Below are 20,017 nucleotides of genomic sequence, written 5' to 3' on the forward strand. Positions count from 1 at the left end.
GAGAGCTGGACCATAAAGAAGGCTGATCGCCGAAGAATTGATGCTTTTGAATTCTGGTGCTGGAGGAGACTCTTGAGAGTCCCATGGACTGCAAGAAGATCAAACCTATCCATTCTGAAGGAAAACAGCCCTGAGTGCTCACTGGAAGGACAGATCCTGAAGCTGAGGCTCCAATCCTTTCGCCACCTCATGAGAAGAGAAGACTCCCTGGAAAAGACCCTGATGTTGGGAAAGATGGAGGGCACAAGGAGAAGGGGACGACAGAGGATGAGATGGTTGGATAGTGTTCTCGAAGCTACCAGCATGAGTTTGACTAAACTGAGGGAGGCAGTGGAAGACAGAAGTGCCTGGCGTGCTCTGGTCCATGGGGTCACGAAGAGTCGGACACAACTAAACGGCTAAACAACAACAACACATACAGTGGAGGCTGCTCCTTAAGGGCAAATGGGCTGTGCCCCACCAACCTCAGTCTGCCCTCTTGCTTATAATAAAAAATAGAAACCATACACGCTTTGGTTAAAACACAGTGATAGGTCTTGGAACCCTTGCCCTGTATCTCTGTATCTTTGCTTTTGAAAATGTTTTTGTAGACCTGCCAAGGAAATTAAAAAACATTTTCATGTATGCAACAACAGCGACAAGTGTCTTAATAGCACAAGAGTCTTAATAGCACTGTGGCAAGAGAAATTGATGGACTATGAGGAATTGGCGGAATTGACACATAGACTACGTGACAAGGATAACTGTGACTTTAAAGAAGAATGGGAACCTTTTACGAAGTATTTAAAGAAAAACAAAATGAACTGGACTCCTTGGCAGGTTTTGAATAAACACTCCCAAATTCTTTATTGGCAACATACAGATAGATAAATTGAGGATCTTTACAGTTTTACAACTTGCAGAGAATAACATGTGCTGAGAAACCAGAGAGAGGAGCTGAGGGAAGTCTGGGGGTGGGGGTGTGAAGGCAGGTTTTTCTCTCTTTTTTTAGGGGGGAGGGGGGAAATGTGGATGATGTATTTTTGTTAAATTGTTATTTTTAAATCCCTAATAAAAAATATTTTTAAAAAGAAAAGAAAATGTGTTTGTGGGTCGTTGGACTGAAATAAAGAGTATTGTTGTTGCATGTTCAGTCCGGAGAGTTACCATGGCTGTCAGTGCCTCCTTGGGAGCTGTTGCTCCTTATAGGACACATCAGGTAGGAGGAGGAGGAGGAGGAGGACAAAGTTAGAATTCGTAGAACTTGTTGGAGGTTTTTAAGCAGACGTTGGGTGGCCATCTGTCTTGGATGCTTCAGCTAAGATTCCTGCATTGCACAGGATTGGAATAGATAACCCTTGGGATTCCTTCTAACTCTACGATTCTGTCATTCTGCCTGTCATCGGCTCTGAGCCAGTGTGGTGTAGTGGTTAAGAGCGGTAGTCACGTAATCTGGGAAACCGGGTTCTTGTCTCTGCTCCTCCACATGCAGCTGCTGGGTGACCTTGGGCCAGTCACACTTCTTTGAAGTCTCTCAGCCCCACTCACCTCACAGAGTGTTTGTTGTGGGGGAGGAAGGGAAAGGAGAATGTTAGCCGCTTTGAGACTCCTGAAGGGGAGTGAAAGGCGGGATATCAAATCCAAACTCCTCTTCTTCTTCTTCTTCTTCTTCTTCTTCTTCTTCTTCTTCTTCTTCTTCTTCTTCTGGCCATTGATGGTATAGTATAAATAATAGGTTGGGGTTGGGGGGCTAATCCTGTGACCAGGAATTTAAGGTGCTGCGAATCTCCACTGGTGCTAAGCCCCCAACCCTAGCTCAGCCAACAATATGCCGATGTACGTAACTTGCTCAGCTGGCTGAGCCAAAGCCAGTGTCAATTTCCAAAAAGAAATTTACAGAGGTGGGGGAATTTAGGTTCGATCTTAAGCCCATTCAGCTCAGTCATGCGACCTGGCAACACGGTGTAGAGCTGAGTGACAGTGGAATGGACTCCCGTAAAAGGTGATGGATTCTCCTTCATTGGAAGTTTCTATACAGAGGTTAGATGGCCATCTGACAGGGATTTTTTTAGCTGTGACTCCTGCAATGCAGGGGTTGGACCAGATGAGCCTTGGAGTCCCTTCCAACTCCACAATCCTATGGAAATGTCAGTAGCATGAGGGCCCACAAAGACTGATAGGTTCCTCAGGCTCCTTACTAAATGGCTGTACACACCCACCTGGCTCTCCAGATCTGGGGGGACAAAACCAAACAGCACAGTCCTAATGGGAGAGATGGAAAGCAGGGGCCCTTTCCATCAGTACTGCTGAAAGAACAGCTCCATTGAGATCCCCCTGAAATATTTCCACAGCAGCAAGTCTAATGTGCCTGGGTAGATTTTCCTGTTTCTTTCTCTATATCCACTCTTCGTTTTCGCTGCATCTTTTAGAACATAAGCCTACAGAACAGGCTGCCTCATAGGAGCCAACTTCTAGGGGCTACGAGGGCTGAGCCCCTGCATAGTTGATTCAAATGGTGCGTGTGCACTGCGTCATGTGAGCGATTATGCAGGGCGGAGATCACCTGGCATTGGGAATCAGCTCTGTAACTGCCAGCAGTATTGGTTACCCAACTCGAAGGGAGGAATCCTAGCAATGCAGTTAGAGGTGTGGTCCTGAGGTGTATAAAAGCCTGTTATGCATTTCTAGCTGAAGCACTGAAAGCTTGGGCGGACGACAGATAGGGACGTTGCCAGCCAAGAAGTATGGGGAAGTTTCCAAGACTGGTGAGCATTGCTTGCTTGGTAATAGGGAGTAAAACAATCCTCTCGATCTGGTGCTTTAACACAAAATCCATAGTCTGTACCATTTCCAACTGGTATGGATGGGAAGGTGTAATCAAAGACTCGTTACCATTTCTGCAACAGGGTCCCTCCAAATCTCTCTCTCCAGCCACCCAATCAGCATGAAAAGGAAACTTTTTAGTCACTGAAGTCTTCTTGTAAGGTAAAGGTAAAGGGACCCCTGACCATTAGGTCCAGTCGTGGTCGACTCTGGGGTTGCGGCGCTCATCTCGCTTTATTAGCCGAGGGAGCCAGCGTACAGCTTCTGGGTCATGTGGCCAGCATGACTAAGCCGCTTCTAGCGAACCAGAGCAGCGCACGGAAACGCCGTTTACCTTCCCGCCAGAGCAGTACCTATTTATCTACTTGCATTTTGACGTGCTTTCAAACTGCTAGGTTAGCAGGAGCAGGGACCGAGCAATGGGAGCTCACCCCATCACGGGGATTCGAACTGCCGACCTTCTGATCAGCAAGTCCTAGGCTCTGTGGTTTAACCCACAGCGCCACCCATGTCCCTAAGTCTTCTTGTACTTGGTGTTGATTGGAGCCAAGTATGAGTGAAAGGAGGTGAGTCAGCTGCTGAGGATTGGCTCCTCGGGTCACTCTGGAGAAGGCGCACAGGAGGAACACCAAGGAGGAATTATTTTGTATGCTCCCATATTAGGCATTTAAAAACACTGGAAACACAATTTTCACAGGAAAGGTGGGCAAGCTATGTTACATACAACAGACTTTAAGAAAAACATGATTTAAGTCTCTTTGAAAGAAGATCTTGGAGCGTCCCAAATCATGTGCCCATGTATGTGTGCAGAAGATAGTAGATCTAGCTGAAAGGCAAGACATGGAGAACTACACTGTTCTTTGTAGTGCATCTCTAATTATTATTACAGTATGATTGTAAGGTTATTGTATAATCTTAGGAGGAGACATGGCTTTGACTATAATGAAGGGACCATGAGCTTCTGAATTTGCTGCCACCTTACTGTGTGGGTAAGGGATGCAGGTGGTGCTCTGGGTTAAACCACAGAGCCTAGGACTTGCCGATCAGAAGGTCGGCGGTTCGAATCCCCGTGACGGGGTGAGCTCAAAATGGTGGCTGGTTGATTCTACCCCTCTTCTTCATTAAATGCATCCTCTCTCTTTCATCCCCTCAGCTTCTCCTGACTGTCCTGGTTCTCCCAGCATGTGGTAAGTGAGTGAATGTTGTCTGTCTTAGAACTTCTCCTGACAACCAGCTTCTGGAACACTCATGCGGATTTTCTTCAACAAAGCTTATGATTTAGGAGAAACTGGAATGTTGATGCTCTGAACCCTTCCATGTAGGCTTGGGCTGTATAGGTGTGTATAAATAAGTCATATATCATAAAGACACCATTGTCTCCACTTTGCCTCATTTCCAAAGGGAAACACAGACCATAAGTGCACCTGGAACCCCTAGAATCTCATACTGCTCTCAAGACTGGTGTCACTTATAACAGCATTCTGGGAACAGTAGTATAGTAGCCATTGTTATAACTGCAGTAAAGTAAAATGGGTATGTTTAACTGTTACATGCCACCCCAATCTCTGAATGGTGATGTCAGGCGTCAGGGAATCAAATCCCCCCAAGGCAGGATGCCAGGAATAGATAGACCAGGAAAGTTCTTAGCAATGTCTTTTATTCACTATTCACAGAGAGAGGCTTAGAAATGCAACTTCTTGGAGTAATGGCCTTGCTCCGAGTAATCCCCACCCCGCCTTCTCTCATCAATCATTAACAGCAGCACCCACCTTACGGTGGCCGCTTAGGGCCATTTGCCTCCGAGCTCTTTGCTCTCCTACTTTCAATGCTCTCTGGGTTTTGGGAGAAGAGGGGTCTGGAATACGTTTCTGAGCACAATTCAAAATGTTGGTGCTGGCCTTTAAAGCCCTAAATGGCCTTGGTCCGGTATACCTGCAAGAGCGTCTCCACCCCCATCATTCTGCCCGGACATTGAGGTCCAGTGCCGAGGACCTTCTGGCGGTTCCCCCACTGCGAGAAGCCAAGTTACAGGGAACCAGGCAGAGGGCCTTCTCGGTAGTGGCACCTGCCCTGTGGAACACCCTCCCACCAGATGTCAAAGAGAAAAACAATTACCAGATTTTTAGAAGACATCTGAAGGCAGCCCTGTTCATGGAAGCTTTTAATGTTTAATAGGTTATTGTATTTTAATATTCTGTTGGAAGCCGCCCAGAGTGGCTGCGGAAACCCAGTCAGATGGGCAGGGTATAAATAATAAATAATAATAATTATTATTATTATTATTATTATTATTATTATTATTATTATTATTATTATTATTTCTAGTGATAACATGTCCGGCTCTGCCTCCCGCTCCTCTTCTCCCATTATTTCCCAGCTTTGCCCCTCATCTACCTCTGAGCTGTGACCTCCCACAACCCACTGCTGTCAATCTATACTGTTTTCCTCTACTCTGAAAGGTTCAGGCTGGGGAGGCGGTCTCCACAATTCCTCCTCTGCCCAGTCCCCGATAGGCGAGAGACTCCAGGGGTTCATTCATTTACCCAGTGTTTGGTTTCCTTGGAATGAAGGTCAGCAAGTGTGTGGTGTCTTTGAGATATATGGTTTTATTTAAACATATATAACAACCTGAGCACAGGGCGGAAGCAGCGGCATAGTGTGGGTTGTCAGCACCCGGGGCAAGGCAAGTAATTTACGCCCCCTAACCCCTAACCTGCCGCCGCTGCCAGCTTCTTCTTGCTACTGCCTGGTCTGGTCTGGTGTGCTTCTCTCCCACGCTCAGCACTGCGCTGGGCAGCCGCTGCACTGTCCCTCCCCCAGATAATCCCTCGCTCTCTCTCCGCACCGCACGCCTGGCACCCACCCCCTCCACAGTGGGCGGCGACCCAGCGGCTCGGATCGGATTCGCACAGCCAGCACTGCAGTGAGAGAGAGAGAGTGAGCCAGGTAGGGGCAGAGAGCTGCGAGTGCGAGTGCCCCCCCCCCCAGATGTTGCGCCCGGTGCGGCCGGCTCCCCCCGCACCCCCCACGCTACGCCACTGGGCGGAACTGCTCACAGCATTAACACCCCAAGGGATCTTGTTTCTCCATTAGGTTTCCTGGGGAGCCTCAAGTCCAGCTTAGGTTCAACGCATTTCTCTGTGCCTACTGCTTCCAGCATCTCTTCTTTAGCTTTCACATACCACAGCTCACAAAACCAGCCCCTCTTAGGCATATTGTTCTTCACATGGGAAGAGGGCCACTCATTTCCCTCTAACGCAAAAGAGCAACTTCTTTAGATATGCTGAATCGCAGCACTTAACTAGCCAGACCAGAGCCATTATCTGGACAATGAAACTGGTTTGGCAGACTTCCTCTTATACATTCTTCGAAGGGACCCAAGATTCCATGACTTCTCCCCAAACTCATAGCAGTATAATATCCCGTAAACACCCAGATGTCGGGCAAAATGCTGGCAAGTGCACACCGGGGGAAAGGGGACTGGAGTCTGACTTGGGAGAGGGGAGCAGTGATTTGTGGGGACTTGTACCAGCCAGGAGGCAGGGGGAGCTTCAGACCTGGAGGGTGAAGCACAGGATAGGTCAGGAGAGGTGGAAGAGGCAGGTCAGGCAAATGAAGGGTCAGGTGCATCCTCGCCCTCTCCTGCACCACTGTCTCCTAGAACAAAGAGCAGATTGATGAGGGAAGAGCAGAGGCAGCTTCTATGCAGGTACAGTCTCTGGCTATGTGTGTACAACCCATCAGGGGAAGATACATAAACTGGTGGAGGGGGCTAGCTGCAAGCACTCCATAGAGCACAGGGAATAGCTGCCTGGGTCAGCAAACTACGGTGCGCGGGGCAGATCTGGCCCAATTGCCCTCAGGCTCTGGCCCACATACGTTCCATAGATTGGTGATTCTGTTTGTTAATTTTTCCCCATAATTTTTTCCCCAGCGCCACCATTTTTTTGGCGCTATTTCCCCCTCCCTCTTGCACACTGCGGCACCTCCTCCCTCCCTCTGCCTGGCTTCTCCCTGCCCTTCTCCCTGCCTTGTGTAGTGGAGGAAGGGTGAGCTGGCTGAGTGCGATTTTGGGCAGTGCCTCTCCAGAGCCAGCCAGCCCTTTCAGGCCACTTGTTCCTCTGCCACTGCCAACAGCCTCTGCCGCTCACAATGGCAGGCAGAGGAGCCGTGGTTGGCAGAGCACAGCGCCGACAGCAACAGCACAGGTAGGCAGGAGAAGAGGAGGGGAGAGGGGGGGGGAGAGAGAGAGAAGCCCCCTCTGCCAAGTGCGTGGTCCAGCCCACCCCAAGGTCTGGAGGACAGTGAACCAGCCCCCTCCCAAAAAAGTTTGGTGACCCCTGCCTTACATTAAAAACTAAAGCTGTAGAAACTACAGAAAAGTGTCCACTTTTGCAAGAAAGAGTTAACCATTTGCTGTGTGCATTCCTTTGGCTGGGGATCATCTGTGAATAAAATCAAAAGATGCTACGGGGGGGGGGGGGTGTTGGCCATGCCAGAGCATCTCAGAGAGAAGGGGAGGGTGGCAAAATATTAACTTGCTATGCACCTACATCGGTGGTCTGTCATCCGGGAACTGAGCAGACCTCAACCTGTTTGGCTTCACCAAAGTGGTGGCTTTGTGTGCCTTCACACCATACCCTGGGACCACACTTGCATTGTCAGGCACAATTTGTGAAGTCAAAGACCTCTTTATTATTGTTCCTTATTTCCACTCAAAAAACTTCCCGTTCTCCAAAAGTGTATCCAGAGTAAAGGGCAGTGAATAGTTTCTCTTTGTCTCATCTCAGCTTCAACTTGCACGACTCGTTGGTTTGACCGGGACGACCCTTCAGGAGTGGGTGACTTTGAAACTCTAGCTGACCTGAGGAGGGAATATCCCACGGACGTTTGCCCTAAACCCACTGGAATTGAAGCTCAGACTGTGGAGGGAACCCCAGCGTCCAGCACTGGGCAGATCTTTCATCCGTGAGTGATGCCAGAAATGAAGAACCATGATCATCCTTGTGAGGGGAGGGGAAGTTTAACTCTTTCTCTCATTGCCATGGACCCAAGAAAAATAGATTCTTTGAAGCTGCTCTTTGTATTTCAAAGGAAGGTTCTGATGGATCCCAGGTTCTGTTGGATCCCAGTTTAGTACAGATTATCTCTCTACAACTGCTTCTCTCTTGCTGGTCACAGTTTGGTGAGTCAGAATGCTTCTCTCATTCTCTTTCTCTCCCCACTAGGTTTAACCCTAAAGAAGGATTTGCTTGTGTAAATAAGGAGCAGAAGTATTCCTGCTTGGATTACAAAGTCCGCTTCACCTGTCCCTCAAAATTCTGCTCAGGTGAGTCAACCAGGACATCTTGTGGTGAGATGGGGGAATGATCTTCAACCACTTAAACTATGTCTGTATAACACCAAACCAATTGCTCAAAAGTGAACTGTCTTTCACTTTTATACTATATAAGAGGGGTTGCTGACAAGGAACTCACAGTGTGCTCAGAAAAGGTCTTAATAAATATGCCTCCAAAAATCCACAGTGTGGAGGAGAGCTGCTTCCTCTGCCTGCTCACTTTGGCTGCATTTACACAAGAGTTTATTCCATTTCCCTGACATTTCTGCCATTATTAATTTCCGCATTGTACTTGAACTTTCACAAGGCATAAAAACCAGAAACATAGTAGAATATAGCACAAATTCAGTGCTCATTCCCCCCCCCCACACACACAAAAAGGGCTTCTTCTGGAAGCAAATAATACAGAAATGAGCACTGAAGTGGCTTTTACATCATATGAAACCTCAAATGGAAATTAACAGTTAGGTAAACAGTCTGGAAAACAGAACAAACATCCGTGTGATAGCAGCCTAAGTCCTCAAAACAGACCCCTTTGAAATGAATGGGCCTGTGTTAGTCATCATGACTATTACCTTTAGTGGGTCTACTCTGAGTAGGACTGACATTGGCTACAACGCTCAAAACAGGACACCCACCATCCCCCTTCTTCTGAGCTGAAGAGTGCTGCAAAGTGCTTCTCTTGGGGAGCAATCCATTTCACATCTGGAAGCTGACCCGGGGCTGTCAGTTGACTCTTGCTTTGACACTGGAGACAAGATAGCATCCTCCGGTTTGTGGTGAGGGAGAATGGCAGCATCCTTGATCAGCAGGTGCAAGGTAGGCAGGGCAGGACTTAACACCTCTACTCTTCAGCAGAGGGCAATGGTTGGATTTTGCTGCTGTTGCTTCTGCCTGGAGCAAGAGTGGCCTCGCTCCACCCAAAGGCGCCCCAGTCCTCTGTGTTTGTATGTGGAGTCACATTTTCCTGCTGATAAAATATTGCAACCTGAGTGTATGGGGGCAGGGGTGGGAAATATACCAGCCCTGTAATTTTAGGAAACTATTGCCTGTGGTTGTGGAAGAACAAGCATGCCCGTGTTGCACAACCAAACATTTGCTCCCGTAGTTCCTTTTTCCTTTTCCTCGTGCCCTTGTAATGTGGCAAGAAAGGAGCAAACGTGACAGTCTGTGTGTAACAGGCCTCACAATGCCTCTGTGGTAACAGAGGACAACCCCCTTTATTCCCCTGCTGAATCCCCCAGTCAAGCAGGACTGGAACCAATAGGGAACGTAAGCAGCTGACTGGTACTGAGTCAGACCCTTGGTCCATCTAACTCAGTATTGTTTGCACTGGCTGCCAGCAGCTCTCCAGGGTTTCAGACAGGGAGCACCTCCAGTCTTACCTGGAGATGCTGAGGATCGAACCAGGGACCTTTCGCATGCAAGTCAGGTGCCCTGCCACTCAGCTATGCTTGCACAGCTCCTGTAAGGCTGATATCAAAAGATGGCATTGTTGGGCGCTTGCTGAAGCCCACCACACTGCAAGGGCCTCCATCTCCCTGCTGATTCCCCTCTGTGCTGCCACTGCCCATCCACCTGCCCTGCTTGAACCAGCAAGGAGTGATAAGGATGGAGCTAGCAGCACAGGGAGGGGCTTGGAAGGGCCCCTCACAGGTTCAACGGGTGAGTGAATGACCTGGGACACTGTTGAGCAAGTGGGTCCACTCAAAGAGTAGGGTGGCACTGAGAATGGTGTTTCTGCTTGCCTTTGGAAGAGCTGGGCATGGGCAAAGGGCTGCAGCATCTGCACTGCTTGCAAAAGGTCCCAGGTTCAGGCCCTCACATTTCCAGGTATGGTTGGGAAAGACTTGGAGAGTAGCTGCCAGTCAGTGCATGCACTACTGGGCTTCATGGAGTGATGGTCTGACTCAGTATCAGGCAGCTTCCTGTATTCCCATGTTCCATCTTTCTTGTCCTCACATACCTGCAACAAACACTCGTTTAAGTCTTGCCTTGCCTTTCCCCCTTCTTTAGGATGCACAACTCGCTGGTTTGATCGGGATAATCCGTCTGGAAAGGGAGACTATGAACTCCTTTCCAATCTGCGGAGCGAATATCCTGGTGGGATTTGTGACGAGCCCCTTGCCATCAACGTACAGACTGTGGACGGGAGACCTGCATTGAAGACAGGGCAAAGATTTTCAGTGTGAGAAGACACTTTTGTTGATGGCTGTGATTTTTTTAAAAGATGCCAGATCAGACCATGCACTTGTGCTCTTGCTCAGAGATGTATTTTTCTAAAATCCTTGTGATACATAATTTCTTCTCTTTCCAAAGGTGGGCATGGATTCCAGAGCTGAGAAGGGATCCTATAGCCCCTGGAGCCTTGATTAAATTCTAACACTTACTGGTTCCAGGACTTGAGAAATGTCTAGCACCCGCAAGCTCATAACAATACTCAACTAAGATGGGCACAATTATATCTGTAACTGTCATTCCATACAGCACAACTTTTTATCCCTCTCTTATGCAGGTATGACACTACTAGAGGCTTTGCCTGTGTCAACATTGAGCAAGTACCTGGTCAGTCCTGCCTAGATTATGTGGTCCAATTCACTTGCCCAGAATCCTTCTGTTCCGGTGAGTGCTGCTATCATAGCTGTCAACTTTTCCCTTTTCTTGTGAGGAATCCTATGCAGAATAAGGGAAATTCCCTTAAAAAAATGGAAAACGTTGACAGCTATGGCTGCTATGTATTGATGAGATGTTCTCAGTGGGGGTGGGGGTTCTTACCTAAAGGTGGAGGAGCTATTTTGTGGTTCGCCTCAGGTGCCAATCTATCATAAAGACACCATAGTCTCACAAAACCAGCCCCACTAAGGCCCATTTTTCTCCCCACGGAAAAAGGCCCACCCATTTCCTTCTATGGCAACAGAACAACTTCTTTGGATATGCTAAATCATGGTGCAGTGGTACTTCTGGTTATGAACTTAATTTGTTCCAGAGGTCCGTTCTTAACCTCAAACCGTTCTTAACCTAATGTACCACTTTAGCTAATGGGGCCTCCCGCTGCCGCCGCGCTGCCAGCATGCGATTTCCATTCTCATCCTGAGGTAAAGTTATTAACCTGAGGTACTACTTCCAGGTTAGCGGAGTCTGTAACCCATAGTGTTTGTAACCTGAGGTGTTTGTAACACGAGGTACCACTGTACTTAACTAGCCAGCTAGAGCCATTACCTTGTCAAAGGAACTGGCGTGGCAGGCTTCCTCTTATACATTCTTCCCTGGCAGGTTTAGAAGGGACCCAGGGCTTCATCCAGTCTGACCCCCTGCTCACCAAACACATAATGGTATAATGCCCAATAAACAAGCAGCTCATAGCTGTACATCTTAAATATAGTGGAAAGATGGTACAATGGAGTGCAGACCATTCCAGCGCATCTCAGAAAGAAGGGGGTGGTGACACAATATCAGCTTGCAATGCACCTACATAAATGGTTTCTCATCCAAGAACTAACCAGACCTGGTCCTGTTTGGCTTCACCATTTTGTGCCTTCACACCATACCCTGGGACCACACTTGCATTGTCAGACACATTATGTGAATTCAAAGACCTCTTTATTATTGTTCCTTATTTCCACTCAAAAAAACTTCCCGTTCTCCAAAAGTGTATCCGGAGTAAAGCGTCATGAATAGTTTCTCTCTGTCTCACCTCAGCTTCAACTTGCACAACTCGTTGGTTCGACCGGGACGACCCTTCAGGAGTGGGTGACTTTGAAACTCTCGCTGACCTGAGGAGGGAATATCCCACGGACATTTGCCCTGAACCCATTGGAATTGAAGCTCAGACCATGGAGGGAATCCCAGCGTCCAGCACTGGGCAAATCTTTCATCCGTGAGTGGTGCCAGGGCAGCATTAGGGAATTAATTGTTACTGAGCAGCCTTCCAAAGTTTCTGTTATGTGTCAGTTGGCCCAACTAGGAATGTGGGAGGAATCTGTTGGAAGCAGATTATCCAGTGGATTTTCTTCCATCTGCCCACAGACTCTTGCTGTGAATGCTGTATGCTAGGGGTCACCGAGCTTTTTAGACCTGGTGGCACATTTGAGAGAGTGCTGAGAATACCATGGGTGGGTGGCATAAGACAACATGGCTGTCATGGGGAGCATGCCATAGAGAGATACAGTCATTGTGGATTTGCCACCCTCGCTCATGGGTGATGTCACACTTACCATGAAAAGTCATCTATGTCTTGCTGGTCCTGATTTCCAAAATCAGGACTCTTTGCCAAAATGGGAAGAACCATCTGGACTTACACCCATCCCCTGTATCTTCATCTTAAAGTTTTACCTCACTCCCTTCCCAACCCCAGTGTGGTTTATTTGAGGTGTTGGAAATCTGTAAGGATTAAACTGTGGTTCTTGGGATACTTTGGGGGTAGGTATGCAGCCATAGATTAGCTTGAGCATTATGTTTCAACACAAGAACACTTTCTGAACAGAACACACATTTATGAAATAATGTATTGCAATCAGAAAGGACTTGTTTTTGCACAGCTGGTTTGTCCTGCCTAAATGCAGAACCTTACATTTGTCCCTATTGAAATTTATTTTGTAAGCTTGGGCCCAGTTCTCCAATCTGTTAAGGTCATCTTGAATCCCGATTCTGTCTTCTGTGGCAATAGCTACCCCTCCCAGTTTGGTATCATCTGAAGATTGGATGAGCATCCTCTCAATTCCTTCATCCAAGTCATTCATAATGGCATTGGACAACAATGGGGCCAGGACAGAACCCTGTGGCACCCCACTTGTCACTTTTTTCCAGGATGATGAAGAACCATTAATGAGCACTCTTTGGGTTCGGTCAGTCAACCAGCTACAAATCCACTTCACAGTTACCTCATCCAGCCCACATCTTGCCACAACTTCTCTGCAAGAATATCATGGGGGACTTTGTGAAAAACTTTACTGAAATCAAGAGTGGATATGGTTATAATTGCAACCATATAGGGCTTTGTGCTGGCATGTCCAAAGTCCTAACCCAGCCCACTGCTTGTCTAATCCAGCCTCTGTGGCAGTTTATTTCCTGGGATAAAATCCTAAAGCTCAACAACTTTGGGGGTAAAACCGTAAAAAAAGCTTAACAACTTCAATCCAAAAAAGCTTAACAACTTTGGTCGGCCCTCACAGCCCTTCACTTTATCAAATCTGGCCCCCTTTGAAAAAAGTTTGGACCCCACTGGCTTTGTGATAAGTCACTTGATTGACTTTGTCATCAAGGTGCCAAAGGACACCTTACTGTAGAAGTTTAACAGAGCTACCCTACGGAAATTCATTAACTTTGAAAACAAGCATGTAAAGAAAGCAACCGATTTGTAAATATTTGTTGATGGCTAAGTATACATACATTTTCACATCAGCAGACTACAAAATAGAAAGCACTTTATCAAAGGAAAGCAAGTGCAGTGGAATGGAAAACACCAGGGGAATGTATGACTGAATATCAGAATGGATTAAGACACCCAGCAGATCCCTAGCCGTTATTCATACAGATATCGATGACTCCTACCCAAATTAGCACGTGCAATATTCCATTGCATGTGTGATTCAGTGAAAGTCTTGCTGCAAAACGTAGTTGTGAAGCAATAACAACGGCTGTGATTTCAAATTGCTCTGATTGTTTTACATGAAAGAATACATACATGTGGCAATCAGTTCTCTTGTTGCATCTCTTCTTCCCTAGCAACACAGGGACAGACTGAATGAAAGAACTCCTGGCTTGATGCTGTCAAGGCCGAAGAAGACATGAATGTTATTAGTGTGCTTGTTAACATTACATAGATTGTTATGTGAATGGGGAGGCATGATCAGCCTTGGGAGGGGAACTTTTTCTCTCCTTGCCATGGACCCAAGAAAAATCGATTCTTCAAAGCTGCTCTTTGTATTTCAAAGGAAGGTTCTGTTGGATCCCAGGTTCTGTTGGATCCCAGTTTAGTGCAGATAATCTCTCTACAACTTCTTCTCTCTTTCCTGGTCACGGTTTGGTGAGTCAGATTGCTTCTTTCGTTCTCTTTCTCACCCCACTAGGTTTAATACTAAAGAAGGATTTGCTTGTGTAAATAAGGAGCAGAAGTATTCCTGCTTGGATTACAAAGTCCGCTTCACCTGTCCCTCAAACTTCTGCTCAGGTGAGTCAACCAGGACATCTTGTGGTGAGATGGGGGAATGATCTCCAACCACACCATAATAAGCCATGCCTGTATAACACCAAAACAATTGCTCATAAATTAAAAGCAGGAGTCTTTAGTTTATATATGAGGTGTTGCTGACATGGAACCCACTCCTTTGTTAAACATACCTCCTTAAACATGCCCACATCTCATTGGATGGCAGTGGTTGTATTAAAAAAAGAAGGTGGCTGCGTTCACAAAATAATTTATTCCATTTTCCATAATTGTTTATTTGCATGTCATATCGGAGCATTCACATGACATAATTTAGTGCCCAAATGTCTTGGGCAATCCATCTGCTCCACATTTTACTAAGGGCAAAAGAGCAGGTGTTCCTCTTTCCTGCAACCCACTTCTGCACTAGTGACAAGATGGTATCCTGCACTGCATGGAGGGTAGTGGTAGCAGCAGGCTCGATTAGGGGATGGAGGATAGGCACTGTGGGTGCTACATCTATCCTTCAACAGTTAACAATGCCTGGGGGGTTCACTACTGGGCTTCACAGAGTGATGGTCTGACTCAGTATCAGGCAGCTTCCTGTGTTCCTCTGTTCCAACTTCCTTGTCCTCCCATACCTGCAACCAACACTCATTTGAGTCTTGCCTTGCCTTTTCACACTTTAGGATGCATGACCCAGTGGTTTGATCGGGACAATCCATCAGGAAGGGGAGACTATGAACTCCTTTCCAATTTGCGGAGCGAATACCCTGGTGGGATTTGTGACGAGCCCCTTGCCATCAACGTACAGACTCTGGATGGGATTCCTGCCCTGAAGACAGGGCAAAAGTTCTCAGTGTGAGAAGACACTTTTGTGGTGGTTGTGAACTTTTTTTACAGGTGTCAGATAGGGTTTCATGTATTGCACTCTAGCTTACAAATGGGGAACCTTTTTCTATTCCCAAACTCGGCCCTCCAGATGTTTTGGGACTACAACTCCCATCATCCCTAGCTAACAGGACCAGTGGTCAGGGATGATGGGAGTTGTAGTCCCGAAACATCTGGAGGGCTGAGTTTGGGGGTGCCTGATCTAGACTGTCAAATGTGACCCTCCAGGCCTCTCAATCTGGCCCTTGGAACTCTCTCAAGCCACATCCTTCACCATCCCTGCTTCACACCCTCTTTGAGTGCTTTTGTCCAGTTTCCCTGGCTCCTTGAGCTGCAATGATGCCTCTTATTTAACTGGGTGGAAAGAGGTGTCCCTTGCAACAAGTGTCCATTCGGCATTGCATTTACACTCGCCTTCTCCTTTTCCTTTTGATGCTTTGTAACTGTTTCCTACCACTTTTTACATTGTGTTTTGCATATCATGTTGGGGCATACATGGAAGGTGATTAGTGAACGGCAACAATTAAAGAAATGTGTTTGTGCAGAGGAGACTCTGGCTTCTGCACGGTTGGCAAGAGTCTTGTCTATTGTGCTACTCATTTCACCTCTCGCTCTGCCAGCCAGTGGCTTGTGGCTCACACCCTCCTTGCATATTTCTGCTGGCTGGGATGTACCCTTGCACTCTAATAATGCCTCTTGCTTGTCTGGGTGGAGATGCAGCGGGGGAAAAAACAAAGGGAAAATTGACTTCAGTTGCTCTGTTCAGTTCTTCTGGCCCCCACCTGCCAGTAGCAAATGACTCCTGGAATTTTGTTCATAAGGGAATGTATTTGTTTTTATTTACTTTACTGATTAAATAGTGTGTGTGTGTTTTAAATGTTGCGATGTATGGTTTCTTCGTCTTCCAAAGTGCAGAGATGAGTGTGGCTCCTATTACATAGCCAAAATGTAACTAAATTAAACATAGATGGCTCAGTTGGTTAGACTGTGGTGTTGATCATGCCAAGGTTGCAGGTTTGACCCCCGTATGGGACAGCTGCATATTCCTGCCTTGCAGAGGGTTGGACTAGATGATCCTCGGGGTCCCTTCTGACTCTACAGTTCTATGATTACTAAATTAAACTAGGGCCAGGGCTTTTTCAGTACTGGCCCCGACTTGGTGGAACACTCTGTCACAAGAGACTAGGGCCCTGCGGGATTTAACATCTTTCCGCAGGGCCTGCAAGACGGAGCTGTTCCGCCTGGCCTTTGGTTTGGACTCAGTCTGACCCTTATGTTTCCCTCCCCTTATGGTTTTGATTTATGGGCTACTATTAAAATGAGGCTGCATTTTAAATTCTATTTTAAGCCATATTTTAACCCGTATTTTAATTAACTGCCCCCTTTCCTATTACATTTTATTGTAATTTTATCAGTGTTAGCCACCCTGAGCCCAGTTCTGGCTGGGAAGGGCGGGGTATAAATAAATTTTATTATTTTTTTATTATTGTTATTAAATTAAGATGTGGAAAATAACACCTGTAACATGCAATTTCATACAGAGTGCTTCCCCCCCCCAACCTGCTGTTATTCAGGTATGACCCTACTCAAGGCTTTGCCTGCGTCAATGATGAGCAAGAACCTGGTCGGTCCTGCCATGATTACAGGGTCCAGTTCACATGCCCAGGATCCTTCTGTTCTGGTGAGTGCCACTATGAGTTGATAGGATATTCTCTACTGGGAGGGAGTGGGCAGTGGGGATGGCAAACCTCCTTAATGATTGTTTTGCCAAATAATAGTAATAATTTATTATTTATATCCCGCCCACCTGACTGGGTTTCCCCAGCCACTCTGGGCGGCTTCCAACAAAGTTTTGAAATACAGTGGTCTGTTAAACATTAAAATATTCCCTAAAAAGGGCTGCCTTGAGATGTCTTCTAAAATTCTGCTAGTTGTTCTTCTCTTTGACATCTGGTGGGAGGGCGTTCCACAGGGCGGGTGCCACTAAAAAGAAGGCCTTGTGCCTGGTTCCCTGTAACTTGGCTTCTTGCAGTGAGGGAACCGCCAGCAGACCCTCAGTGCTGGACCTCAGTGTCCGGGCAGAACGATGGGGGTGGAAACTCTCCTTCAGGTATGCTGGACCAAGGCCATTTAGGGCTTTAAAGCTCAGCACCAGCACGTTGAATTGTGCTTGGAAATGTACTGGGAGCCAATGTAGATCTTTCAAGGCCGGTGTTATGTGGTCTCGATAGCCACTCCCAATCACCAGTAGGAGATGGTTCTTTTAAAATTAGAATCAGAAGCAATATAGACACAAGTGGGTGAGAAGGTTACAGATTTTATTGCAAACAGCAAGCAAAATGTACATTACATACCAGGCAGCACTTCAATCTGCTACTGAGAAGCCCTGAAGAAGTGGCAAAGTGACCTCCAGGTAGCTTTTGATGCACAGCACTGTGGCCAACAGCCTGTGGTGAACTTCTGACTGGCATGCCCCAAAACTAGATATTTTATAGATACTGTGTCCTGTTAGGGCCAATACAGGCTCAACTACAAGCTCAAAGACAAAAAGCCAGGCTATATATCAAAGGCTTTTACTGACCAGTGCCAACAGTCCACACATCAAAGACCTTTTTACAAAGGATAAAGAATGTAATAAAACATAACCAGAGACAGGAAGAGATAACCAGAGACAGGAAGAGTTGACCATGTCAGATCACTTATCTCCTCGAAATTACAATAATCTTCTGCATTATCCACACAATGATATATCTATAAGTAAGTGATTGGTTTCAGCTTCCTGACCGGGTGGGCTTTTTTTGTGTGGTAAATATTTGATTTTTCTGAACATACAAATAACAAACATCAACATAAAACTGAACCACAAGGCATCTGCTGTAGCAGTGTTCATTGTGAACATCTTGGAATAGTTTATACATTATAGTGGGGGGTTTAAACTTGCTATTTTTACCATTGTGGATAAATAAATTAATAAAATTCTGCCAATTTTTGAGCATTTTAGTTGCCACAGCCGGAATAGGCAACAGCTGGAAAAGGTAAGTTAAAATGTGGTACGCTATTCATTTCCATGGAAGTGGTCTTTTCCCCAAGCCAGAATGGATTTATTTCGCTCCATATTTGCAAAGCTTTTAAATTATTATTTTTAATAAATGGTCTGTAATTACGTTTTTATACCACACCCAAATATTTCATGGCTTGGCCATGGCTTGGTATACCTGCGTTGTCTATTTTGTTTATTTTTGTGATCTGAATTAAAGCACAGCATTTCTGATTTCTTTAGGCTAATCTGAAGGCCAGACCTTCTGGATCATTCTTGCCATGAGAGGCATTGCCTTCTTTTCTTAATTGTTACTTCAATAAAATCAGTGTGTCGCCAGCAAACATTCCTATGCAGCATTGTGGGTGATTAATTTGGACTCCTGTTGTTTTAGGGTCATTTCTAATTACTTCAACCAGTGGTTGCAAATAAATAGCACCTTTGCCCCCCCCCCCGGCATGGAAAAAAAAATGTGATCCTCAGGCTAGAAAAATTTCCCTCCTCTAGTCTGGGCTACTCCACCCTCAATTCTCTATGGCCTACAACATTTTACAGCCTCTTTAACTTCAGTGCTTCTTGTTCCTTTCCTCAACTCTCCCTCACAATACGTTATAAACAGGCCATTCAGCAATGCCAGCAAGTTCCACCTGAATCTCCTTCTCCTTCTTCTTTTTTAGAAGATCTCCAAAAGGTGTGTTATAGGCATTGTAATTCATGGTTGCACAAGGTTGCATTTAACTTTCCAAAATGCAGAACTGGAGAAAGTCAATTTGCACTTCCCAATTGAGTCTTCGCTGAGTCAACTATTTCCTTCTGTGATGGGGAAGTGATCTGCAAAGCTTCACATTCTTGGGAGTCGTGTGCAATTGTTACCGCTGTCTCATATTCTAGGTGTCCCCCTGACTATTTACCGGGGAAAACTGGGGAAGGGTCCCAGTTCAGTGGACCGAGCAGATGCTTCAGGTACACCTGTCTGAAATGCTGGGCAGCTGCTGCCAGCCGGTATGGACCACAGATTAGGAACCCCTTTCAGCCACCTGAGGACAAAGGCCACTGATGGGCAGGGACAGAGGTAAAACTGGGTGGAGTAGTGGGTATGATTCTTACCTTTTACAGTAGCTACATTCCAGCCTCACAAAAACCAAGAAGTTTATACATGCACACACATCTCCATCCGCCATCCAGGCAAGCATGGGCATTATCACAGTTCAAAGACACATTTCACCCAAGCAAAAGCGCTTGAGGAGGGGAGGGGGAGTGAGGGGTGTGCCTTTCCTAGGCAGAGGCCCATGGGATGGAGAGAAAGGCCTGGACAGCCACATTTGAGTCCATGCACCTGAGAAACTAATGTGCTCCACCACAAGAAAGAGTTTCAAAGCTTTACTGAGAAGAGTCTTTAAAACAGTTACAATTAAATCTTACAAGATACAAAGGAACACATTGTTGTTACACAAGCAAGCAATGTGGTCCAGTCTTATTTTAGGTCCTAATACTGTATCCACAGCAGTGGCCAGAGGAGAAATGACTGTTAGGAGGAGCACAAACAGAAGAAACACAATTGTGCAACTGTAGCAGCAAAACTAGACACCTGTATCTGCTCCACCTGCAATAAAACTAGTCTCTCCCATATAGGTCTGTACAGCCACAGCAGGCGCTGTAACTCTCCAACAGTTTGAGTTAACCCCAAAGGGGCATTCTTCCATTGTCTCCCGAGACAGACAGATGTCAACAACAGTTCAATACAAATTTCTTCTCTCTACTCCCAGAGAGAGATCCTAAGCAACTTGCTTGTATCATCATTGTG

The 20,017-nt window shown here is 46.4% G+C and overlaps 1 protein-coding gene across 2 annotated transcripts; it reads left to right on the forward strand.

Moving 5' to 3' along the window:
* The first annotated feature begins 2,634 nt into the window (after positions 1-2,634).
* On the forward strand, positions 2,635-18,557 carry LOC310711346 (uncharacterized protein). Of its 2 annotated transcripts, XM_083513207.1 has the most exons (11): positions 2,635-2,744; positions 3,956-3,989; positions 7,593-7,770; positions 8,031-8,131; positions 10,157-10,328; positions 10,656-10,762; positions 11,840-12,017; positions 14,209-14,309; positions 14,975-15,146; positions 16,751-16,857; positions 18,457-18,557. In XM_083513207.1, the coding sequence occupies exons 1-11, from the start codon at positions 2,724-2,726 to the stop codon at positions 18,459-18,461; spliced, it is 1,176 nt and encodes a 391-aa protein (XP_083369333.1). In that variant the 5' UTR covers positions 2,635-2,723; the 3' UTR covers positions 18,462-18,557. The 2 variants fall into 2 exon arrangements, with proteins under 2 accessions (XP_083369333.1, XP_083369334.1); XM_083513208.1 differs by lacking the exon at positions 7,593-7,770 and having other exon boundaries at positions 2,655-2,744.
* Positions 18,558-20,017: the final 1,460 nt, after the last annotated feature.

This window comes from Podarcis liolepis, assembly GCF_965112155.1.
Source record: "Podarcis liolepis genome assembly, chromosome: 7".
Taxonomy (NCBI): domain Eukaryota; kingdom Metazoa; phylum Chordata; class Lepidosauria; order Squamata; family Lacertidae; genus Podarcis; species Podarcis liolepis.